At 44.5% G+C, this 26,261-nt stretch overlaps 1 protein-coding gene across 7 annotated transcripts in view; it reads right to left on the bottom strand.

Annotated features, from left to right (window-relative positions):
* Positions 1 to 17,572: 17,572 nt before the first annotated feature.
* Positions 17,573 to 26,261, bottom strand: part of nckap1 (NCK-associated protein 1) — a 247,554-nt gene continuing 238,865 nt past the window's right edge. For all 7 annotated transcript variants that reach the window (XM_085985933.1, XM_085985932.1, XM_085985931.1 and 4 more), the window contains 2 exons: positions 19,376 to 19,465; positions 17,573 to 18,560 (listed from right to left, as the gene is read on the bottom strand). In XM_085985933.1, coding sequence (XP_085842059.1) covers positions 18,444 to 18,560; positions 19,376 to 19,465 — 207 coding nt within the window. In that variant the 3' untranslated portion in view covers positions 17,573 to 18,443. The remainder of the gene's footprint in view (positions 18,561 to 19,375; positions 19,466 to 26,261) is intronic.

Here is a 26,261-nt window from a genome sequence, read left to right as displayed (position 1 = left end):
TCGCGGGCCAAGACTGGTTGCCCTACATTGAAGCTCCTTGTTGGCTTCTCATGGATGTGCTGGAATTGCTTACTCTCAACATCTCTTCGTACGTTTGGTCTGAGCAAATCCAGGTGAGATCTTAACCTTTGGTTAAAGAACATCATGGCTGGGGCCTGGTTGGTGACTGCATGTGTTGCATTCCGGTAGGCGAACAGGAAATTGTCCACCTTGTGCTGCAGCGGAATGTTCTCATTGTACATAGCCTTTATTGCCTTCTTAAAGGTTTGTACGAACCTCTCAGCCAATCCATTTGTGGCTGGATGATACGGGGCGGATGTGTAATGCCTTACCCCATTCTTTTTCAAGAACCTCCGGAACTCTTCGGACACAAACTGTGGTCCGTTGTCGGAGCAAATCTGTTCTGGCAAGCCATTCCTGGCAAACATGGTCCGTAGGACTGCAATAGTTTTCTCCGTGGTGGTGGAGGACATTTTGATGACCTCAGGCCATTTCGAGTGCGCATCCACGGCTATTAAAAACATTGAGTCCATGAATGGACCAGCAAAATCAATATGCACCCGTTGCCATGGAGATGAGGGCCACTCCCATGGGTGTAGAGGGGCCTGTGGTGGTGCATTTTGGACTTTCTGGCATCCTGAGCAGCTCTTGGTCAGGTCCTCGATTTGTTTATCGATTCCCGGCCACCACACATAAGCCCTGGCTAGGCTTTTCATTTTTACCCCTCCCAGATGACCCTCATGAAGCTCATTGAGCACTCTATCCCTTAACTTAGGTGGAATTACCACTCGGGATCCACACATCAAGTCCCCCGGCACACTGACAGCTGTTCTCTCCTTGTCGAGAATGCTGGCAACAGTGAGTCGCCATGTGCTGGCCATCCCTTCACCGTCAAATCATATACCCGAGACAGTGTCGGGTCATTTCGGGTTTCCTTTTCGATACAAGCATTAGTTACTGGTAGGTATTCAACTATAGTCGAATGGAATATTTCGACAGGATCCACTGCTGGTGCTTCCTCCACAGTAGGCAGTGGCAGGCGTGATAGCCCATCAGCATTTCCATGCTGTTTCGTGCCCTTATATTCAATCTCATAGTGGTGCACCCCTAGAAAAAGTGACCATCTTTGTAGTCGTTGCGCAGTCATCACTGGGACGCCCTTCTTCGGATTAAAAATGGAGACAAGAGGCTGGTGATCAGTCAGCAAGGTGAATTTCTGCCCGTGCAGATAGTGATTGAACCTTTTCACTCCCCACACTAGGCTGAGGGCCTCCCTGTCAATCTGGGCGTAGTTACGCTCGGCTGAGGTTAGTGATCGTGACGCAAAGGCTATTGGCCTCTCTGAGCTGTCCGAGAATTTGTGCGACAGCACCGCTCCAATGCCGTAGGGTGACGCATCACATGCCAACCGAATTGGTAATGCCGGGTTGTAATGGGCCAATACCTCTTTCGATGTGATTAGTGTTTTGCTCTTCTGGAAAGCTTGTCTACATTCGTCACTCCACTTCCATGGCACCCCAGTTTGCAGGAGGGTGTTCAGTGGGTGTAGTATTGTAGACAAATTTGGCAAGAACTTATGGTAGTAGTTTACCAGCCCGAGGAACGACCTCAGTTGTGACACATTTTCCGGTGCTGGAGCCTTGACTACTGCCTCAATCTTCTCTGGGGACCTATGTAACCCCTCTATCGATAACGTGGCCACAATACGAGATCTGTTTTCTAAAAAACTCGCATTTGGGGCGGTTAGCTCGGAGCCCATATTCCTGCAATCTAGTGAGCACCTGCTCCAGGTTGGCAAGGTGATCACTGTCATTTTCGCCCGTGACCAGGATGTCATCCAAATAACACTGGGTCCCTGGGATCCCTTGCAGGACTTGTTCCATTGCCCTCTGCCAAATAGCCGGAGCTGATGCTACCCCGAATACCAGCCGGTTGTATTGGTAGAGACCTTTATGGCTGTTGATTGTGAGGTATTTTTTTGATGCTTCTTCTACCTCCATTTGCAGATACGCCTGGGCCAGATCAATCTTAGTGAAGCGTTTCCCTCCAGATAGCGAGGCGAAAATATCTTCAATCCGCAGAAGTGGATATTCTACGGTGTGAAGGACCGGGTTCACTGTTATCTTCAAGTCCCCACAGATGCGAACCTTCCTTGGTTCCCCAGGCGTGCTGCTCAATGACTTTTTCATCACAGGGACGATGGGTGTAGCCCACTCGCTCCAGTCTACCTTGGACAGTACACCTGAACGTTCCAGACTCTCCAGCTCTGCTTTGACGGCTGGGCGGATCGCATAAGGTCTTAAAAAATTTTGGGCTTGCGTTTTCTTCAATTTTAATCGTCGCTGTCATGCCTTTTAGTGTTCCGAGTCCTTGCTGGAACACTTCTTTCGCATCAGTTAGGATCTTTGACAGTCGCCCAGGTGTGACGTCGTCATCCTTTTTGTCAGCCACAGTCAGTGCCTGTGTGGGATACCAATCCAGTTGTATTTTCCGGATCCATTCATGTCCCAGTAATGGTGGTCCTCCATCTTGCAATACATACAGGTCTAGTTTTGGTGTTTCCTTACCGTTATATATAACAGTCACCCTTATTTTTCCTTTGGGGTAGACTTTTTGCCCCGTGTACGTCTTCAAAATAATTTTTGTGTCTCTCAAGGGTATGTGTGAGAATAGCCGCTCGTAGTCCCGTCGGTTTATGACTGTTAGGGCTGATCCTGTGTCCAATTCCATCTTTACCTGGACTCCTGCTAACTTGAGAGTGACCCAAATGGTTCAGTGATCCTCCATTGTTATCACATTATGTAGTTTCAGACAACTCAGTTCCCTGCTTTCGGAGTCGTTATCACTCTTTTGTTCGTCTGAACTATTCTCCGTCATCTTATGTACCTTCTTGTACTTTCCTTTGGTAGGTTTCTTATTGCTGGTTTTCTTTCCCGACCTGCAGACTCGTGCTATGTGTCCTACTTTTCCACACTGTCTGCACACTTTGTCTTTGAACCAGCAATCATTCTGGTTGTGTGTTGTTCTGCCGCAGCGATAGCACTTCTCTGTTCCATATGACATTTCGTTTGTGCCATATTCTTGCGGTCTCTGTTGTATCTCTGCAGCGCCCCGTGCTGCTGCTTCATATGATACCGCAATGCTGAAAGCCTTTTCCAGCGTAAGGTCCTTTTCAGATAAAAGCCGTTTCTGGGTTCCTTCACTTTGAAGCCCACACACAAACTTGTCCCTTAAGGTATCTGCCAGTCCCGCTCCAAACTGGCAGTGTTTCGATAGTTTGCGCAGTTCTGTTAAATAATCAGCATTGCTTTCATCCTTATGCTGGTTCCGTTTGTGAAACTTGAATCTTTCTGCTATCAGCAGCGGTGTGGGGTTTAAATGTTCCTTTAGTATCGTTACTATGTCTTCAAAACTCTTTTCCATTGGCTTCGTTGGGGTTACTAGATTTCGTAATAAACCATACGTCTTTGCACCCATTAAATTTAACAATACCGACGCTTTCTTGTCATCTGACACCTCATTTGCCTTGCAGTACACCTCTATTCGTTCGACATATGTAGTCCAATCTTCGACTTCATTGTCAAATGCGGTGATACTGCCACTCTTCGGCATTTTGGGTGTGGTTTAAAATGGCGTCTCCCAATGGCTTAAAATGGCGTCTCCCGTGCTTTCCTTCCTCCCCCGCTGCTGCCAACGCTGCTCCCGGCGGTTCTCATGGCAATGGCGCTGCCCTGTAGGTTTCGCGCGCTTCTCCTGCGCTGCTGCCAACGCCGCTCTCGGCGGTCCTCGTGGCAATGGCGGCGCCTCGCGGGTTTCTGCGCGTCTCTCTCTCCCTCTCTTCGACGCTGCTCGGCCCCTGAACACCGGCTGTGCCCTGTGCGCTCTGCCCTCTCTCTCTCTCTCTCCCCCATCGACGCTGCTCGGCCCTTTGCTGTGCCGCTCGGTCCGGCTCTAGCCCGCCGCTGTCCGGGAAGGGTCTGCGCACTACCTGTTGCCAGCCCGTTTCGCTGGACCACCTCGACTGGAAAGCCAAGCCTGGCTCTCGACAGCCTTCCCCGCAATTCTCGAGTCTCTGCTGGATGACTGGGCGGTTGCCCGTGGTCGACGCCCGAGTCTCTGGCCTTGACCTCCAATCCACTGATCTCCAGGAACGAATCCCTGGGAGGTGATGCAGAGTTGCAGGTAGGTTTGAACTTGCCTCGTCGTCAATGTTGCGTCCATGTATAATAAGACACAGGCTGCGGAGAACGGTACAACAGGTGTTTACTCAACGTGGCTCACACTGCAACCGATCTGTACAGATTACTACTCAGTGCTATATACAGGTGTGGTCACTGCCGGTACTGCAGTATACATGAGCTGTAAAACATAGTTCCCCCCTTAAAGGTATATACATTACAGTAAGGTATGAGACCTGCTGCCTAAAAACCCTGGCAGCGTATGGTTGGATTTGGCGACGTCCATTGGCCCTCCTCCTTCTGGCCAATCACGGCCCTCTCTCCCTCCGTCTCTGTGCCCTTGCCAGTTGTTCAGCCAGGATGACGTTCCCCTCCAAAGCAGCTCCCATTATTCTGTCAGACGAGTAAGACGCAGTAATCTCTCAGGATCAAACTGTTCCGGATAGGGCTGAAGGTCCCAAGGCTCCTCTGGCTCAATGAGAAGAACTCTCTGCAACTGAAGGTCTGCAACTCTCTCCAGCAGCGAGCAGGATGGCCAGGCCAAATGGCTGCCGCTTTTATACTGGTGCTGTCCCCTTTAAAGAGCGCCCCCCGAGTCCGAGAAAGACCTGGTAACGTTTCAACCAACTATCACTAATAGCGCCAGGCGGAACGGAGGGGGGCGCCACTGAATTTCCGGTCCGGGACGTCAAAAAGGCGTTGCACAATGAAATGATGTCATGATCTGGCTGCGCCCGCAAGCGGGCGCAAAGAGTTAACACCAGCGCTAAAAGGCTACTCAATATGGCAGGAAGCGCTGGGATCACTGTGCCCGGCCGAAAATTGGGTAACGCCCCAAATCTCGGGCTCATTAAGCGCTAATCGCTGGCGCAACCAACCGAATTTCTAGGCCCAAAGCCTTTCCACTATCTACAAGGCACAAATCAGGAGTGTGATGGAATATTCTCCATTTGCATAGATGGGTACAGCTCCAACAACACTAAAAAACTTGACTCTAGCCAAGACAAAGCAGTGCACTTGATCGGCACCCCATCTACTGGCTTAAACATTCACTCCCTCCACCATTGGCACACTGTGGCTGCAGTGTGTACTATCTACAGGATGCACTGCATCAACTTGCCAAGGCTTCTTCGGCAGCACCTCCCAAAACCATGATCTCCGTTACCTAGGACAAGAGCAGCAGGCGATTTGGATCACCTTCACCTCCACATTCCCCTTCAAGTCACACCATCCTGACTTGGACATGTATTGCCGTTCCCTCATTGTCGCTGGGTTAAAATCCTGGACATTCTTACCTAACAGAATTGTGGAAGCATCTTAACCACATGGACTGCAGCAGTTCAGGAAGGCGCACCACCATCTTCTCAAGGACACCTAGGAATGGGCAATAAATGCTAGCCTTACCAACGACACCCATATCCAGAAAATTAAAAAAAATTCTGACTGGGGTATGGACCTCCAGATTGATGTATATTTTACATATTGGGTGATGTGACCCTGTTTGTTTATTTTCTCTTGTTCTCTGCTGTAAATTTCCTACCGCACATTTAATGGGTGACTACTACAGGGCGCATATCATACTTTTCCACAGGATTCTCTTCTGAACTTGCATTCTATTTTGAAATCATCTGTTGATGTTCTTGCAATTATCGCTGGAAGTTCTTATTTGCTAAGACATTTGTGAATAATAGTAAATTATCATAAAGGTAAGTTACTCAAGCTTTAAGATGATCAAGTCATTCTTTGAATAGAATTGTTATCCACATTCTTTGGATTATTACACAGTGGAACAAGCTAAGTACTATGATGCTTGTCCTTTTAAGAAACATTTTGTCCAGAACCTGAAGTCCTGAATATCCAGACTGAAATGTAAAACTAGGGTGGAAAGCATTAACATAAACTATCTTACCATTGTGGGAAAGCACAGCATGGTAATACATTGACATACCTCCACATAATCAGTCAAAAATAGAATGTTAGCAATATCAAGGTAAATTATCAATGGAAATGTGTTGATTAAACTGTAAATTTTAGTAGCCTATAAAAGCTGAAAAGTGATTGACATAAGGTAGGGCATCCCTGATCAGAGATAGGGCTGCCAGCCAATTGGCACTCTACTAACCAGAAAGCAGTCCCGATCCAAGGTCGTCCCACCCTCTGTCGTCGAATTACAGTATGCAGACGATGCTTGCGTCTGCGCTCACTCGGAGGTCGAACTCCAAACCATCGTAAACACCTTCACCGAAGCATACGAGAGCATGGGCCTTACACTAAACATCCGTAAGACAAAGGTCCTCTACCAACCTGCCCCCGCCACACAGTGTTGCCCCCCGATTATCAAAATCCACGACAAGGCCTTGGACAACGTGGACCACTTTCCATACCTCGGGAGCCTACTGTCAACAAGGGCAGACGTTGACGACGAAGTCCAACACCGCCTTCAGTGTGCCAGTGCAGCCTTCGGTCGCCTGAGGAAGAGAGTGTTTGAAGACCAGGACCTCAAACCCGGCACTAAGCTCATGGTCTACAGGGCAGCAGTGATACCTGCCCTGCTGTATGCCTCAGAGACATGGACCATGTACAGCAGGCACCTCAAAGCACTGGAGAGGTACCACCAACGCTGCCTCCGCAAGATCCTGCAAATCCATTTGCAGGATAGGCACACCAACATCAGTGTTCTTGCTCAGGCCAACATCCCCAGCATCGAAGCACTGACCACGCTCAATCAGCTCCGATGGACGGGTCACATTGTCTGCATACCTGATACGAGACTCCCAAAACAAGCGCTCTACTCGGAGCTCCGGCACGGCAAGAGAGCCCCAGGTGGGCAAGCAGCACAAGGAGCGCACGTCAACCCAAGCACCCCACCCACCTGCCCCTTCAACCACCGTCTGCCCCACCTGTGACAGAGACTGTAGGTCCCGCATTGGACTAATCAGCCACCTGCGAACTCATTTTTAATGTGGAAGCAAGTCATCCTCAGTTCCGAGGGACTGCCTAAGAAGAAGAAAAGACTCTACTAACCAGAAAGCAGTCTTCTACTTGATTACAGGTGTGCCCAAAGGGCTATGGCTTAGAAAAGACTTGCCCTATCTTCACATCAAAGAAATTAGGTCAAATTAATGACAAGATAGACCCTCTTAAACAAAATGTTGCAAGAATGGTCATTTTCCAGGTCAGTAAACTTATTTAAAATGAGAGCACAAGTTACAGAATCTTACAGCACAGAAGGCGGCCATTCGGCCCGTTGTGCCTGTGCCGGCTCTTTGAAAGAGCTGTCCAATTTAGTCCCACACCCCAGCCTTTTCCCATAACCCTGCAAATTAGTCCTCTTCAAGTACATGTCCAATTGCCTTTTGAAACTTCCTATGGAATCTGATTCCACCGCCTTTTCAGGTAGTGTGTTCCAGATAACAAACCTCTGTGTGGAAAACAATTCTCCTCATTTCCCCTCTACTTCTTTTGCCAATTATTTTAAATCTATGACCTCTGGTTACAGACCCAGCTGAGGCCAAACCAGTGATTTGTAAAGGTTTAGCATGACTTCCTTGTTTTTGTATTCAGTGCCCTGATTTACAAAACCAAGTATCCCATACACTTTCTTAACTGCCTTATCAACTTGCCCTGCTACCTTCAATGATTTGTGAATATGCACCCCCAGGTCCCTCTGCTCTTGCACCCCCTCAAAATAGTACTATTTAGATTAAACTGCCTCTCCATGTTGTTTCTCCCTTCACACTTATCCACATTAAATAGCATCTGCCATGGGTCTGCCCATTCACCAGTCTGTCTATGTCCTCCTGAAGTCTGCTCCTATCCTGCTCACTAGTTACTACGTTGCCAAGTTTTGTATCATCCGCAAACTTCAAAATTGTACTCCCTATACCCAAGTCCAGGTCATTTATATATAACAAAAAAAGCAATGGTCCTAATACTGACCCCTGGGGAACCCCACTGCATGCTTCCCTCCAGTCAGAAAAACATCCATTAACCACTACTCTCTGACTCCTATTCCTTAGGTAATTATGTACCCAAGTTACCATCGTCCCATTAATACGATGTGCTTCTATTTTCCGAATAAGTCTGTTATGTAATACTTTATCAAATGCCTTTTGAAAGTCCTTGGGTGAGAAATTGGGCTCGGTAGCGCCTCTTTTTTGGGCGTACGGGTGCGCTTCTCCCCCTCCGGTTAGCTCCTGCTGTCTTCGGTTGTGTGCCACCTTGTCCTGGAAGAGAGAGGGAAGTGTGTCAGTGAGTGTCGTGCAATATGTTTGGGTGATGTGGCTGTCATGATTGAATAGCTGTCAGTGTGTGCGAGCTGTGAGATGTGGATGTGAGGCTTGCAACATTGCTAAGTGTGAGAGGGTAAGATGAAAGTATGAGTCCTGATTGATGGAGATTGCTGGTGGGTGAGTGATGGGGATGTGGTGATTTGAGCTGTGGCTGAGGCTAGTGGTGCTGTTGGTAGAATATGGCATTTGAAGATGCATTCACTGACCTTGACCACTTATGTGAGGTCATTAAATTTCTTGCAGCACTGAATCCAGGTCCTCAGGGCTAGACACCTGGCATTGACCTCCACGGCTATCTGCCCCCACTGCTTTTTCACTGTGTGTCTGGAGGGTCTCCTGGCCCCCTGCAGATACAGGACTTTTCTCCTTTCCACTTCCTCCACTAAGATCTCCAGTGCAACATCGTAAAACCTGGGTGCCCATACTCTCCCATGTTCACCCATTCTTGTCTTTCCCAGGTTAGATTCAGCTCCCACAGGACTCCCAGCATCTGCTCCATCCACAATGCACCTCCCCTTTAAGAGGTGCTAGCCAGTATCGATTTTGGGCCCCCTGCTGATGTATGCAGCCAATCAACAGCGCGTTTAGTGCTGGCTGCATGCAGAAATCATGTAATTGAACAGGCAGCACGAAGATGGATTGCCCGTTTTCAGGGGCTACCCAATTTAGCCCCCCATATATACATCTACTGTACTACCTTCATCAACCTATTTCATCAAAGAACTCAATTGGGTTAGTCTGACACAATCTGTCTTTAACAAATCCATGCTGGCTGTCCCTTATTAATCCATGCTTCTCCAAATGAGAATTAATTTTCTCCTCGACAATAGTATCTAGCAATGTTCCCGTTAATTTTTTGGGGGGTCCGTGGCATCGTTAAGGGGCTGAATGACCCATTCAAAATACTGCGCATGCACAGTTTTCCTTATTGAAAAGCCAGCGAGCCGGCTGAGCGGGAGGTCCAGAGAGCTGTGTGGTCACGCGGCTTAAAGAGAATATTGCCCTCATTGAAACATGTAAGACACTGAGGGGGATTGACAGGGTAGATGCTGAGAGGTTGTTTCCCCTGGCTGGAGACCTAGGGGCATAGTCTCAGGATAAGGGGTCGGCCATTTAAGACTGAGATGAGGAGGAATTTCTTCACTCAGAGGGTTGTGAATCTTTGGAATTCTCTACCCCCCTAGGGCTGTGGATGCTGAATCGTTGAGTATATTCAAGGCCACGATAGATAGACTTTTGGACTCTAGGAGAATCACGGGTTATGGGGATCGGGCAGGAAAATGGAGCTGAGGTCGAAGATCAGCCATGATCTTATAGAATGGCGGAGCAGGCTCAAAGGGCCATATGACCTACTCCTGCTCCTAATTCTGATGTTCATATGATCTCTGGTAGTTTTCCCGCCATGGACATTAGACTGATTGGCCTGTAGTTATCAGGTTTATCCCTCTTCCCTTTTCTGAGGGGTGTAATATTTACAATTCTCCAGTCCTCTGGCACCACTCTCATATCCAAGGAGAATAGAAAGATTGTGGCCAGAACTTCTGCTATCTCCACCCTAGAATCCCTCAGCAACCTAGGATGCATCCCATCTGGACAGCTTGACTTGTTAACTTTGAGTGACGCCAGCCTATTTAGCACCTCCTTTCTATCTGTTTTTATCCTATCCAATATCTGTACACCCACCCCCACCCTCCACTACTGTAACATTAACTTCATCCTCTTCTTTTGGAAGACTTGGTAAGTAGCATTTTCTTTGAATTTATTAAATGAAAACCACTTGTATTTTAACCATCAGACGTGAATCCTGAATAGGAGTAAAACTAAGGGTCAAAGTGCTAATCCATGGTAAAGGTGCACCATCGATTGGACAAAAAAGATCCGACATAAAAGAGATGGTGTAATGAGGCGTTGGCGATATTTTAAAATTCGTTTATGGGATGTGGGCATCGCTGGCAAGGCCAGCATTTATTACCCATCCCTAGTTGCCCTTGAGAAGGTGGTGGTGAGCCGCCTTCTTGAACCGCTGCAGTCCGTGCGGTGAAGGTACCACCACCATGCTGTAAGGTAGGGAGTTCCAGGATTTTGACCCAGCGACGATGAAGGATCGACGATATACTTCTAATTCACGATAGTGTGTAACTTGGAGGGGAACTTGGAGGTGGTGGTGTTCCCATGCGCCTGCTGCCCTTGTCCTTCTAGGTGGAAGAGGTCGCGGGTTTGGGAGGTGCTGCCGAAGAAGCCTTGGCAAGTTGCTGCAGTGGATGTTGTCGATGGTACACGCTGCAGCCACGGTACACCGGTGGCGGAGGGAGTGAATGTTTAAGGTGGTGGATGGGGTGCCAATCAAGCGGGCTGCTTTGTCTTGGATGGTGTCGAGCTTCTTGGGTGTTGTTGGAGCTGCACTCATGCAGGCAAGTGGAGAGTATTCCATCACACTCGTTACTTGTGTCTTGTAGATGTTGGAAAGGCTTTGGGGAGTCAGGAGGTGAGACACTCACCACAGAATACCTAGTCTCTGCCCTGTTCTTGTTGCCACAGTATTTATGTGGCTGGTCAAGTTAAGTTTCTGGTCAATGGTGACCCCCAGGATGTTGATGGTGGGGCATTTGGCAATGGTAATGCCATTGAATGTCATGGGGAGGTGGTTAGACACTCACTTGTTGGAGATAGTCATTGCATGGCACTTCTGTGGCATAAATGTTACCTGCCACTTATGAGCCCAAGCCTGAACGTCATCCAGGTCTTGTTCCATGCGGGCATGGACTGCTTCATTATCTGAGGAGTTGTGAATGGCGCTGAACACTGTGCAGTCATCAGTCAACATCCCCATTTCTGACCTTATGTTGGATGGAAGGTCATTGATGAAGCAGCTGAAGAAGGTTGGGCCTAGGACACTGCCCTGAGGAACTCCTGCAGTGATGTCCTAGGGGGAGGGGGTTGCTGTGATGATTGACCTTCAACCAGCACAACCATCTTCCTTTGTACTAGGTGTGACTCCAGCCAGTGAAGCGTTTTCCCCCTGATTCCCATTGACTTCAATATTCCCATAGGGCTCCTTGATACCACACTCAGTCAAATGCTGCCTTGATGTCAAGGGCAGTCACTCTCACCTCACTTCTGGAATTCAGCTCCTTTGTCCATGTTTGGACCAAGGCTGTAATGAGGTCGGGAGCCGAGTGGTCTTGGCGGAACCCAAACTGGGCATCAGTGAGCAGGTTATTGGTAAGTGCCGCTTGATAGCACTGTTGATGACACCTTCCATCACTTTGCTGATGATTGAGAGTAGACTGATGGGGCGGTAATTGGCCGGGTTGGATTTGTCCTGCTTTTTATGGACAGGACATACCTGGGCAGTTTTCCACATTGTTTGATAGATGCCAGTGTTGTAGCTGTACTGGAACAGCTTGGCTAGCGATGTGGCTAGTTCTGGAGCACAAGTCTTCAGCACGATAGCCGGGATGTTGTCGGGCCCATAGCCTTTGCTGTATCTAGTGCGCTCAGCTGTTTCTTGATATCATGTGGAGTGAATTGAATTGGCTGAAGACTGGCTTCTGTGATGGTGGGGACCTCAGGAGTAGGCCGATATGGATCATCCACTCGGCACTTCTGGCTGAATATGGTTGTAAATGCTTCAGCCTTGTCTTTTGCACTCGTGTGCTGGGCTCCACTATCATTGAGGATGGTGATATTCATGGAGTCGCCTCCTCCCGTTAGTTGTTTAATAGTCTACTACCATTCACGACTGGATGTAGCAGGACTGCAAAGCTTTGATCTGATCCGTTGATTGTGGGAGCGCATAGCCCTGTATGCTGCTTCCACTTTTTAGCATGCATGTAGTCCTGTGTTGCAGCTTCCCCAGGTTGGCACCTCATTTTTAGGTATGCCTGGTGCTGCTCCTGGTATGCTCTTCTACACTCCTTATTGAACCAGGGTTGGTCCCCTGGCTTGGTGGTAATGGTAGAGTGAGGGATATGCTGGGCCATAAGGTTACAGATTGTGGTGGCATACAATTCTGCTGCTGCTGATGGCCCACAGCACCTCATCGATGATCAGTTTTGAGCTGCTAGATCTGTTCTGAATCTATCCCATTTAGCACGGTGGTAGTGCCACACATGATGGAGGGTGTCCTCGGTGTGAAGACGGGACTTTGTCTCCGCAATGACTTTGTGGTGGTTACTGCTACCAATGCGGTCATGACAGATGCATCTGCGACATGTAGATTGGTGAGGACGAGGTCAAGTCGGTTTTTCCCCTCGTGTTGGTTCTCTCACCTGTCGCAGGCCCAGACTGGCAGTTATGTCCTTCAGGACTCGGCCAGCTCAGTCAGTAATGGTGCTACCAAGCCATTGAAGTCCCCCACCCAGAGTACATTCTGTACCCTTGCTACTCTCAGTGCTTCTTCGAAGTGGTGTTCAACATGGAGGAGTACTGATTCATCAGCTGAGGGAGGGCGGTAGGTGGTAATGAGCAGATGGTTTCCTCGCCCAGGCTTGGCCTGAAGCCATGAGACTTCATGGGGTCCGGAGTCAATGTTGAGGACTCCCAGGGCCACTCCTTCCTGACTGTATATCACTGTGCCACCACTCCTGGTGGGTCTGTGATGGAGGAGTTTTGGACATTGGCTGAAAGGTATGATTCTGTGAGTATGACTATGTCAGGCTGTTGCTTGACTAATCTGTGGGACAGCTCTCCCAATTTTGGCACAAGCGAGGAGGACTTTGCAGGGTCGACTGGGCTGGGCGTGCCTTAAGTCCCCAGATGTTGGTGAGGAGGACTTTGCAGGGTCGACTGGGCTGGGTGTGCCGTTGCCGTGTCCATAGCCGGTGCCGAGGTCGATGCCGGGTGGTCCGTCCGGTGAGTTACAACTGAGTGACTTGCTAAGCCATTTCAGAGTTCGGTTAAGAGTCAACCACATTGCTGTGGGTCTGGAGTCAGATGGGTTTTTACGACAATCCGATAGTTTCATGGTTACCATTACTGATACTAGCTTTTTATTCCAGATTTATTTAACTGAATTTAAATTCCCTAGCCGCCGTGGTGGGATTTGAACTCACATCTCTGGATCATTAGTCTAGGCCTTTGGATTACTAGCCCAGTGACATTAGCACTACACTACCGTTCCCGGTAAGGGTGAAATATACTGAAATTACTTAAAAACTGCTCAGATGCTATGTTTTTTCAACTAAACGTAGCTAGAAAATAATTCTCCAGACCAGGTAGTAAGTAGAGTTTTCTGGTGTTGGCACATAAAAAGTGTCTTGAGTAGATTGATAGAGCAGTGCAATGCCAATGTATTTATAAAAAATGGGGTGAATTTCCACAGGGGTGCTCCTGGTTGTTGTTCCTAACTCCAGCAGATGAGCTGCAGAAAAATAATGGTATTTAAAGTGTTCTTCCAAAGTTACTGTAGATGAGCAGGAGAACCCCCATCGAAATTCACTCCCATTTTCATCCTTTCTTGGATCTTGTTGCATCATCTCTGGCCAAGAGGACAGGTGAGTGATCCACATCAAACTTCAACCAATACTACTGTAAAACTGGCAATTAGGTACAGGAGAACAGCCTGGAGTAACATGCCTACAAACGTTTCTCCCCTGTTGTTGAGTCATGAGTAACATTTTTGGTGTCTCCCCCCCATCGTATGGCTACGATTAATAATTTATCATGAAAGATTTGAGTATACCCACATCTTCCCAGTTTGTAGTGCAACCAACTTTGCTCAAGGATATTGTAACTGCCTCCCCTCAAGAGGAACATGGAGAGCTGATGGTTGCAATTTGCACGTGGTAATAATTGAGCAGTAATCCCTCAGTGGGAAACTATAATGTAAAAAAGGAAAATCCCTTGTGTTTTATTGCAATCCCAAAATCACAATGTAAATCTGTCATTGCACAACTTTTGATACTTGTTGACTGAAGGGTGGTCGTAACATGAAGACAGGCAACATAATGGAACATCTTGCACAAGAGTAATCACTCAAATACCAGGCCAATGGAGCCCTACATCTTGTAGTAGGACAGCCTTAGCTGACTTTGCCTTAGTGAAAACAGTCTGCATGAAGAAACCACTGTTTTGTTAACACCATGGAAACTAAGGTCTATTCATTGGTCAGAAATCTCTATCTGCCATGTGCTGAGCTGCCAACATCAATATGTGTTTTGCATCAGGGTTTCTGTACATTTTTCCTCACTTGTTTGTGTACCTACCACAGTGATGTTATCTATCCACAGAACTGGCTTATCATGCATCTGTGGCTGAAAGTGTTGCAGTACTGTGCATATAATCCTCAATTTTAACCCAGTATGCTGGGCACTGATTTTTTTTTCCCAACTGCCTTGTGCCAGATCATTTCCTACTTAAATAACACAGCTGGAAACAAGAAGGATTAATAGAAAGAACTGGCATTTTTATAGCACCATTCACATCCTCAGGATGACCTACAGTATGTCACAGCCAATTAAGTACTTTTGAAGTGTAGTCACGGTTGTAATGTAGGGAAATGTAGTGACCAATTCATGCACAGCAAGGTCCCACAAACAGCAATTAAATAAATGACCATATGATCTGCTTTTGGTTGAGGGATATATATTAGTAAGGACACCGAGAGAACACCTGCTCCTCTTTGAATAGTGTCATGAGCAGACAGACATGACCTCAGTTTAATGTCTCATCCGAAAGACAGCACCGCCGACAGTGCATCACTCTTCAGTGCTGCATTAAAATGCCTGTCCAGATTATGTGCTTAAGTCTCTGGAAACAAAGGGCAGGATTTTAACTTGGGGCCAGGTAGTGAGCAGGGGTGGAGGGGGGAGGATTGGGGGCCAGGACCCCGAGGCTTGGGAAACCAGACAACCCAGTGTTAAATTTAAAATGAGGTACGCAGCCACATTATAGTATTTAAATTGCCAACCCACCTCCTGGGAGCGGGTTGGCCGCCCACCCCCCATTAAATCGTTAGAGGCTGGTTGGGGTCGGGATTCAGATTTCTACTACTTTATCCTCCCACCCGACTCATACCTATCAGTTTTTTGCAGTTACAATTCCCCCCAAGGTTTCAATGAGAACGTTGCAGTAGTACTCTTGATCGAAATCCTGGCAAACAGAAAGTCAAATCCAGACACAAATAACATCCTGAGGTGGTGTGTTTGGTTAAAATCCTACAGATTGGTCTCAATAATGAGGGTTAAAGAATGGGCCATTCCCTGCTGCCTTTTCTGCTGATCACCAAAATCTACCTTTTGACATGAAACCACTCCTGACATCATTGAAGCCATAGCTAGAAGGTTATGAAGTCAACTGAACTTTTAGTTGCTCTTTAAGTGTGGATTAAAAACTTGAGGCAAATAATGGAAAGCATGTTTTATGAATTGATAATGACCAGGCTATTGTACTTGAAGCTTTTTGGCAAAGTTGCTGTTAACACATTGCCCCAGCTTCCAATTTTGTGTCTTAGCCCTCTTGTATGTGCTAGCTTATTTTGCTTGTTTTAGTAGCTCTGTATATGTCTAGAGACCATATAATCGATCAATAACCTTGGACACAGAATTTAGAAGAGCGTGGTTTCAGCTAAGCAGGTAAACAGGTCAACAGCATTGAATCAATTTTATTGTTCCTTTTCTTCCATTTGTTTGAGTTTAATTAAGGACAGCATTGTTTTATTAATATTTATTCTTGAGGTTCACCAATTGGTGCAGGCAATTCCCAAGATAAATACCAGAGTAAGAAAACATGGACTGGCTCATTTACTAACAGTTGGAAACAGTGGAAAAACTTTAAAGGACCATTTAATGTAACCTATTCCTATGTAATTTGTACCACTTTAATAAGCAGTAACATGTGGGGTCCAAGGAGTAGAGAACACAACCTTTTTAGTTGTGGAAAAACAAACTTGTGCAGCCCTGGTATGTTACTGGTTATGCGTGCAAACCATCTATTTACAACATTATGATGGCATTCCATGTATGCTCTAAGCACATGATTACCCACTTGGGGCAGGAGTTGAGTTTTTTCAGCGCAATGCGCCCAAAACATTACGGAATTTTAAGCGCGAATTACATTCAGCACAAAGAGTTTCCGCGATCTTTTGCGCTGGTTTAAAAAACATCGCGCTAGAAGCAGGCCCCGCCCACAAAACCGGCCGCACCCCAGATCGAACTGATCACCATGGCGAGATTACGCCAATTGCGCCCATTTGCGAGCCTTCAAGGAGGCTCTTGAAATTAAGCTTTTTTTTTTGGTGCAACGACACTAATGGGCACGCTTTAAAAGCTTTTAAATTTACGAAGAAATTGACTACTGTACACCAATATAACTAGTAACTGGTCCTGTATAGTTTTTAAGTCACTTTCAGTTATTTAAAATCTGGTTACTCACAGGTAGTGGCCTAGATATTCTGATTAAAAATGCTTATTTTTGTGATAAATCTATATCTAGCTGTACTAATAAAACTGCACTACGTTACCACTTAAGTATACCAAGGAATATTTTTTAATGCAATTTTTTTTAAAATTGCGTTCTAAAAACGCTGCTCGATTGCGCTGGTTCATGGCAGATTTTACGCAAGGCGACATGCAAATGAGTTTGAGCAGAAACTTGAGGGGGAAAAAACGCTTCTTAAAGCGAGTGCAATTTGCGTCCAGATCGCCGATTGTGCCCAAAGCGGAAACTCTTGGCCATGATTACTCCTGAATCAATCAAGCTGGCTTATACGCCTTTAATATGTGTGGAGGATGCTTAAATTAAGGTTGAAAAAACAAACACGTTTCACAAATGGAAAGAGTAGCACAAAAGCTACTCCTTCTATTTGAGTAACTTCATTACAGTAATAAAGTTTATTTCAGGGTCATGGTGCATGCATTTAAAACCTAAAATAAAGGCTGGTCCAGGCCTCTGGAATTCAGAATGACTAATCTCAAGTTTACCAATTTTAGACTGATATCCTACAATCATATTGGCATTGTTGTACAGAACTCTAAATGTGTGCATCCAGCTTTTAGCTGAGCTGGTGAAGGCAAGTAACTCAGCATTTATTTGTACATAACATTAAGCAACAAATTAAAAAGTAATTATGTTTAAACAAATGAGCATTCTCTGTTGTGAATGTGAAGTAACCTGGTGTTTTATTGTTCATTATGGAAGATACACTAAAACTTGAAAAATGTAAAACATATAAAAGAGGTTAAGGGCTGCCATTTTATCAACATGTGATAAATATTCATAGTCATACCGTACAACAGGGTACAATGATAGTGTGAAATTCAACAAGCTCTCCACTGAAGTTAGTTTTATAAAAAAAATTATACTATGCTTTATACAAACATCACTTCTGTTGTTCATAGAGTAATGTGCAGTGGATTGCTAGAATTGTTTTTGGAGGTTTCAGCATTCCTATAGAATTTGTAGATATTACATAATGTATTTCAACAGAGTAACTAATATAGCAATTGTTTAAAATGAAAGGAAATAGAATTATTGTAATAAATCCACATAAATGCAACTAATAACCCATCCATCCCATTTACTGTCAATGAAGAATGACAGGTACAAATCTTTTCTTGCCTTATCTGAAATAATTTACACACAGAAGGAAGCTAGAGCATCATCTCCAAATAATAACTAGATGAATTTTCCTCTGCATTTTTAATACAGCTTTAAGGAAGATGTTTTCAAAACAGCTGTTTCTTGTGCACAATTCATTTTTAAAACTCAACCAACATTGTAGTGTCATTTTAACAAATGTAGCTGCTATTTAAAGTAAAACCATTCAACTTTGCCACTATTCAGCAAATCAGTCAAGCATATCAATATCAACAGAATAGAAACCACTGGTCTACAATGTATGTTTATGAAAAATGATTCAGTTTCATAACTGTTTTTTAGACTATAAAGTGAACCAATTCTACAGTTGTTAGCTTGTAAACCAGTACTGCAGAACATTTAGTTAAATTGAATCTTGCATCCATTAAATTCCAATTTATGCAGAAGATGTGACACTTTGCTTGTAGACAGCATGGTATGCATTTCGCAGGAGGACATAAGGAAAACAAGATTCCAGCAGGTCCATTGTCAGGAAAGGAGACTCTTGTACAATCTGAGGAAAATTTCACCCATATGTCAGCAATGATTATATACACTGTGGTATTTCAATCAATCTTTTTGGTGACTAAAATAGGCCACACTGTTGCTATGCTTATATAGTGGTGCAAACAAACCACAAAAAGGCCTTAACAAAACTAGTGTTAGCAGCTCAGCAAAAGCACCATAAATATTACACTGAACAATCTTTTAAAGACAAAGGGTTTGTAAGTGCAAAGTTAAAACAAATACTGTGGGTAATTTTTCAAAGCAAGACAAGCTGGATGTTTGCAGATGAGCTCATGACATAAAACATGACAGCTGAGTGCAAGCAATGACCCTCGTTATCTGAACTTGCTTGAATCTAAATATATTTTGTGACACTAACACTATTCTAATCATTGGCCACTGTCTCTGTAGAACCAGGAACAAAATAAACAGGGCAACAAAAAAAAGGATTGAATTATTGTACCATTTGGACAGGAATACAATTAAAATCAAACATGATGTATTCTGCTGCTATTTGGCAACGAGAGATAGGCCACTGCAGAGTTGTTCAAATGATGCCAACTGACCTCTATAGTGCTAAGCTATTGGATTGTAACGAGGTTACACAAGACCTCTATCAGTATTAAGTTCAGGTAGCAAAAATGTTTAAAAAATCTGAGCTACTCCAATAAGATAGTTCCAGCTGAATAGTTGGCACAGGCTCAGTGGAGCAAATCTTATCTCCCTGTGTTTTAATTTCAATGATTTTATGAAACTTCTTTGATTTTGACATGATTTGCATATAATCTTAAATAGCTGTCAATGTTGTAACTTAATACTCACCATGTCAAGCAGTAGATAAACAGATTCTCTGTTTCTGGTAGTGGTTTTGTCAGTCTCTTGTCCAATTTTTAGCAAACTTGAAGATGCAAGCTGTAGAAAAACATTTGCAATTACAAGTACATCAAGTGTTGATTTCAAATGCATAGTGCGGTTTTAACAAAATTATTGTCTATGACCAATCATTATGGCATATTGTTGAGCAATAGAATATCTGCGAAATAAATCTTGGGTAAAGTCCAGACTGCAAGTCAAAAAGTGTTAGAAAAAGACCAGCAGTTACCCAAATAAGAGTTATGTACATAAATGTACAAAGCACAAGAAATAAAACAAGTGAGTTAGAAGCACAAATTTAGGTTAAAGGTTATGATGTAATAGCCATAAACAGAGACCTGGCTACAAGCTGCGCATGATATAGAGCTAAATATTCTAGGCTATAGCATCTTTAAAAAGGACAGGAAATTTGGGGAAGGACGAGGAGTAACAATATTGATAAAAGACACAACAGCAGCAGTGATTTCAGGAAGGGTGATCAGGCAGTGGAAACACTATGGGTAGAGTTAAGGAAAAGAGTGCAAAACTCTGGTAGGAATTGTCTACAAATCTCCTGATAGCAGTAATGTAGCGTGGGGTGGGGGGGGGATGTATAAATACAGAGACTAGGGAAACATATAGCAAAAACAATGTGGTCATAATGGGAGACTTTCATTTTTACATAGATTGGGAGAGGCAGAAAACCGCAAGTAGTGAAGCCAATTAATTTATAATATATTTGGGTCTGTTTTCTAGAACACTATGTTTTAGAACTGACAAGGTAACAGGCTATACTAGATTTAGTGATGAATAACGAACCAGAATTAGTTAGCAATCTGACAATAAGGGAACATCTTGGGAATAGTTACCATAATATAATTGAATTTGACATTAGGAAGAAGGAAGAGTCACAAACCAAGGTTTTAAATTTACGGCAAACTTCCAAGGGATGAGAAATTAATGACCACAGTAAACTGGGTGGCACTGTTAATGGCTAAACCTACAAACAGTGGGGAGTATTCAAGGAAATATTTGGTGCAATACAAAACCAGTACAAACCCCCAAAAAGACGAAGGTTCCACTTGTGCAGTTAAGCAACCATGGTCAACAAATGAGGTAAGAGGTAAGCTAAAAGAAAAGGCTTACACAAATGCAAGGAAATGTGGCAATCCAGCATACTGGGAGAACTATAAAATGCAACAAAGTAAGACAAAGAAAGTAATAAGCAGTGCAAAAACAGGAAAAAAATCGTGCAAGAGATAGCAAAACGAACAGCAGAAGTTTCTAGAAGTATATTAACAGAAAAAGAGTAATAAAGGGGAATGTGTGTAGCAAATTTGGCTAGGGTAAATAAAATCAGAGAGCTAAATGCGTGGCTCAAAGAATGGTGTGGGAGAAATGGGTTTTGCTTCTTGGGACACTGGCACCAGTACTGGGGCGGGAGAGAGCTGTTCCGTTGGGACGGACTTCACTTGGCCAGTGCTGGGACTAGAATCCTGGCGAATCGAATAACTAGGGCTGTAGAGAGGGCTTTAAACTAATTAGTGGGGGGGAGGTTTCAAGAGAGTGAAAAATAAAAATGTCAGCGGAGAAGGCAATAGAGCAAAGTAGCAGTGGGGGAATTAAAAACCAGAGTGTGTCAGGAAGGGACAGAATGTATAAAGGTAAAGGTAGAGTAATAAAGGGGGTAAAAGCAGGAATAAATTGTCACAAAACATATTTAAAAGTTCTTTATCTGAACGCATGCAGCATTCATAACAAAATAGACGAGTTGACGGTACAAATAACTACACATGAGTATGATCTGGTGGCCATTACAGAAACATGGCTGCAAGGTGACCATGACTGGGAACTAAACATCCAGGGGTATTTGACAATTAGGAAGGACAGACAGGAAGGAAAGGGAGGTGGGGTGGCTATGTTAATAAAGGATGGAATCACTGCAATAGTGAGAAATGATATTGCGTCAAAGGATCAGGATAGTGAAACAGTTTGGGTGGAGGTAAGGAATAATAAGGGGAAAAAGTCACTAGTGGGCGTAGTCTATAGGCCTCCTAACAGTTGCAACTCTGTTGGTCGGAGTATAAATCAGGAAATAGTTGGGGCTTGTAATAAGGGAACAGCTATAATCATGGGGGATTTTAACTTTCATATTGACTGGACAAATCAAATTGGGCAGGGCAGCCTTGAGAAAGAGTTCATAGAGTGCATTAGGGACGGGTTCCTTGAGCAGTATGTAACTGAACCAACCAGGGGGCAGGCAATCTTAGATCTGGTCCTGTGTAATGAGACAGGATTAATAAAAAATGTCCTAGTAAAGGATCCCCTTGGAATGAGTGACCATAACATGTTTGAATTCCGAATTCAGTTGGAGGGTGAGAAAGTTGGATCTCAAACCAGCGTACTAAGCTTAAATAAAGGAGACTATAAGAACATAAGAAGTAGGAGCAGGAGTAGGCCATATGGCCCCTCGGGCCTGCTCCGCCATTCAATAGGATCATGGCTGATCCGAATCTAGACTCACGTCCACTTCCCTGCCCTCTCCCCGTAACCCCGAATTCCCTTATCTGCTAGGAAACTGTCTATCTGCATTTTAAATTTATTTAATGTTGCAGCTTCCACAGCTCTCTGGGGTAGCAAATTCCATAGATTTACTACCCTCTGAGTGAAGAAGTTTCTCCTCATCTCAGTTTTGAAAGCACAGCCCCTTATTCTTAGATTATGCCCCCAGTTCTAGTCTCACCCATCAGTGGAAACATCCTCCCCGCATCCACCCGATCAAGCCCCCTCACAATCTTATATGTTTCGATAAGATCGCCTCTCATTCTTCTGAACTCCAATGAGTAGAGGCCCAACCTACTCAACCTTTCCTCATACGTCAACCCCCTCATCTCCGGAATCAACCAAGTGAACCTTCTCTGAACCGCCTCGAGAGCAAGTATATCTTTTCTTAAATATGGAAACCAAAACTGCACGCAGTATTCCAGGTGTGGCCTCACCAATACCCTGTATAACTGCAGCAAGACTTCCCTGTTTTTATACTCCATCCCCCTTGCAATAAAAGCCAAGATTCCATTGGCCTTCCTGATCACCTGCTGCACCTGCATACTAACTTTTTGTGTTTCATGCACCAGGGCCCCCAGATCCCTTTGTACTGTAGCACTTTCTCTCCATTTAGATAAAAAATGTCCTAGTAAAGGATCCCCTTGGAATGAGTGACCATAACATGGTTGAATTCCGAATTCAGTTGGAGGGTGAGAGAGTTGGATCTCAAACCAGCGTACTAAGCTTAAATAAAGGAGACTATAAGAACATAAGTAGGAGCAGGAGTAGGCCATACGGCCCCTTGGGCCTGCTCCGCCGTTCAATAGGATCATGGCTGAAGGTATGAGAGCAGAGTTGACTAAAGTGGACTGGGAAAATAGATTAAAAAGTGTAAGACGGTACATGAGCAGTGGTGTAGATTCAAGGAGATATTTCACAACTTTCAAGAAAAATATATTCCAGTGAGGAAAAAGGGGCGTAAAAGAAAAGACAGCCATCCGTGGCTAAGTAAAGTAATAAAGGATAGTATCCGACTGAAAACAAGGGCATATAAAGTAGCCAAATCTAGTGGGAGGATAGAAGATTGGGAAGCATTTAAAAGCCAGCAAAGAATAACTAAAAGATTAATTAAGAAAGGGAAGATAGATTATGAAAGAAAACTAGCAAAAAGTATAAAAACAGATAGCAAGAGTTTCTACAGTTATATAAAAAGAAAAAGGGTGGCTAAAGTGAATGTTGGTCCCTTAGAGGACGAGACCGGGAAATTAGTGGTGGGGAACATGGAGAAGGCAAAAACACTGAACAAATATTTTGTATCAGTCTTTACAGTAGAGGACACTAAAAATATCCCAACATTGGACAAACATGGGGCTATGGGGGGGGGGGGAAGGAGCTAAACACGATTAAAATCACTAAGGTGGTACTCGGTAAGATAATGGGACTAAAGGCAGATAAATCCCCTGGACCTGATGACTTACATCCTAGGGTCTTGAGAGAAGTGGCGGTAGGAATTGTGGATGCATTGGTGGTAATTTTCCAAAACTCCCTGGATTCAGGAAAGGTCCCAGCAGATTGGAAAACTGCTAATGTAACACACTTATTTAAAAAGGGAGGCAGACAAAAGGCTGGAAACTATAGACCAGTTAGCCTAACATCTGTGGTTGGCAAAATGTTGGAGTCCATTATTAAGGAAGCAGTAACAGGACATTTGGATAAGCATAATTTAATCGGACAGAGTCAGCATGGTTTTACGAAGGGGAAGTCACGTCATGTTTGACAAATTTGCTCGAATTCTTTGAGGACGTAACAAACAGGGTGGATAAAGGGGAACCAGTGGATGTAGTGTATTTGGACTTCCAAAAGGCATTTGACAAGGTGCCACACAAAAGATTACTGCACAAGATAAAAAATCACGGGATTGGGGGAAGATTGGCTATCTAACAGAAAACAGAGAGTTGGGATAAATGGTTCATTCTCGGGTTGGCAATCAGTAACTAGTGGTGTCCCGCAGGGGTCAGTGCTGGGACTCCAACTCTTTACAATCTATATCAACGATTTGGAGGAAGGGACCGAGTGCAACGTATCCAAGTTTGCCGACGATACAAAGATGGGAGGGAAAGCAGTGAGTGAGGAGGACATAAACAACCTGCAAAAGGACATAGACAGGCTAAGTGAGTGGGCAAAAATTTGGCAGATGGAATATAATGTTGGAAAGTGTGAGGTTATGCACTTTGGCAGAAAAAAATCAAAGAGCAAGTTATTATCTAAATGGAGAGAAACTGCAAAGTGCTACAGTACAAAGGGATCTGGGGGTCCTGGTGCATGAAACACAGACGGTTAGTATGCAGGTACAGCAAGTGATCAGGTAGGCCAATGGAATCTTGGCTTTTATTGCAAGGGGGATGGAGTATAAAAGCAGGGAAGTCTTGCTGCAGTTATACAGGGTACTGGTGAGGCCACACCTGGAATACTGCGTAGAGTTTTGGTTTCCATATTTAAGATATACTTGCTCTCGAGGCAGTTCAGAGAAGGTTCACTTGGTTGATTCCGGAGATGAGGGGGTTGACTTATGAGGAAAGGTTGAGTAGGTTGGGCCTCTACTCATTGGAATTCAGAAGAATGAGAGGCGATCTTATCGAAACATAAGATTGTGAGGGGGCTTGATCGGGTGGATGCGGTGAGGATGTTTCCACTGATGGGCGAGACTAGAACTAGGGGCCAAAATCTTAGAATAAGGGGCTGCCATTTCAAAACTGAGATGAGGAGAAACTTCTTTACTCAGAGGGTAGTAAATCTATGGAATTTGCTACCTCAGAGAGCTGTGGAAGCTGCGACATTAAATAAATTTAAAACGGAGATAGACAGTTTCCTAGCTGATAAGGGAATAAGGGGTTATGGGGAGAGGGCAGGGAAGTGGATGTGAGTCTAGATTCAGATCAGCCATGATCCTATTGAATGGCGGAGCAGGCCTGAGAGGCCGTATGGCCTTCTCCTGCTCCTACTTCTTACGTTCTTATGGGCCCATTAAAGACAGGTGAGACTATAATGGACAATAAGGAAATGGTAGACTTGTTAAATGAATTTTTATATCTGTTTTCACAGTGGAGGAACTTAGTGGATTTAATACAAGCAAAAAAAGGCAATGGAGATAATTATGGGAATTAATGGCTTCAGGGAATTAAAAGAAATTGGTGCAGAAATTGTAGATGTATTAGTCATAATTTTCCAAAGCTCTCTAGATTTGGGAATCGTGTCTCTGGATTGGAAAATTGCAAGTGTCACTCCATTATTTAAGAATGGTGGGGGGGGGGGGGGGGGGGGGAAGGGAGAACCAGGTATCTACAGATGTCAATTTAATGGCAAATTTGTGTAAGTTTATAATTTATCAGAGTGATTAAGCTGAACAAAGTCAGTGTGGATTTGTGAAGAGTTGGCTATGACTGACTAGTAACATTTTTTAAGGAGGCTACTAAGCTTGGTGGAATGGGGAGTGTCTATTAATGTTGGCAATATAGACTTCCAGAAGACATTTGATAAGGTCCACACAAGGGATTATTAACCAAAATGGAAGTGCAAGTAATTGCAGATAACCTTGTGACATGGGTTGGTAATTGGTTGGGAGTTAGGAGAGAGAGAGGTAAGGATCAAGGGAATATTCTCTGGCAGGATGTTAAAAGTGGTGTTCCCCAGCAATCTGTCCTGGGCCTTCAGCAATTCACCATATGTAAATTACTTGGATGAAGGAATAGAGTTGTATATCCAAGTTTGCCAATGACACTAAATTAGGAGGCACAGCAAGTTGTGTAGATGGGAGCAAGAAGTTATAAAGGGACGTAGGCAGATTAAATGATTGAACTCCATGTGCCATAGTTTTGCCCAATGTGGATCTAAGAAAGACAAATCGGAATATTTTCTTAATGGCGAGTGACTAGGAACTGGAGGAGCAAAGCGATTTAGGTGTCCAGGTACACAAATCTCAAAGCTAGCGCAGGAGATACTAAAGGCAAGCAGAATGTTGGCCTTCATCTCAAGGAGGCTGGAATACAAAAGTGAGGAAGTGATGCTTCAGTTGTAAAATTGTCTCAAAATTTGAGCTAGGCCATTTAGGAGTGAAATCAGAAAGTGCTTTTTTACACAAAGGGTAGTGGAAATCTGGAACTCTTCCCCCAAAAGGCTAGGTCAATTGAAATTTTCAAGACCGAGATTGATAGCTTTATTGTTAAATATGGGTATCAAGGGATATGGAGCAAAGGAGGGTAAATAGAACAAAAGTACAGATCAGCCATGATCTAGTTAAATGGCAGGACAGGGT

Source organism: Somniosus microcephalus, chromosome 4 (genome assembly GCF_052327205.1).
Source record: "Somniosus microcephalus isolate GS21.2 chromosome 4, FLI_Smic_1.0, whole genome shotgun sequence".
NCBI classification, from domain to species: Eukaryota; Metazoa; Chordata; class Chondrichthyes; order Squaliformes; family Somniosidae; genus Somniosus; species Somniosus microcephalus.
This window is presented reverse-complemented; position numbering and strand designations above follow the sequence as displayed.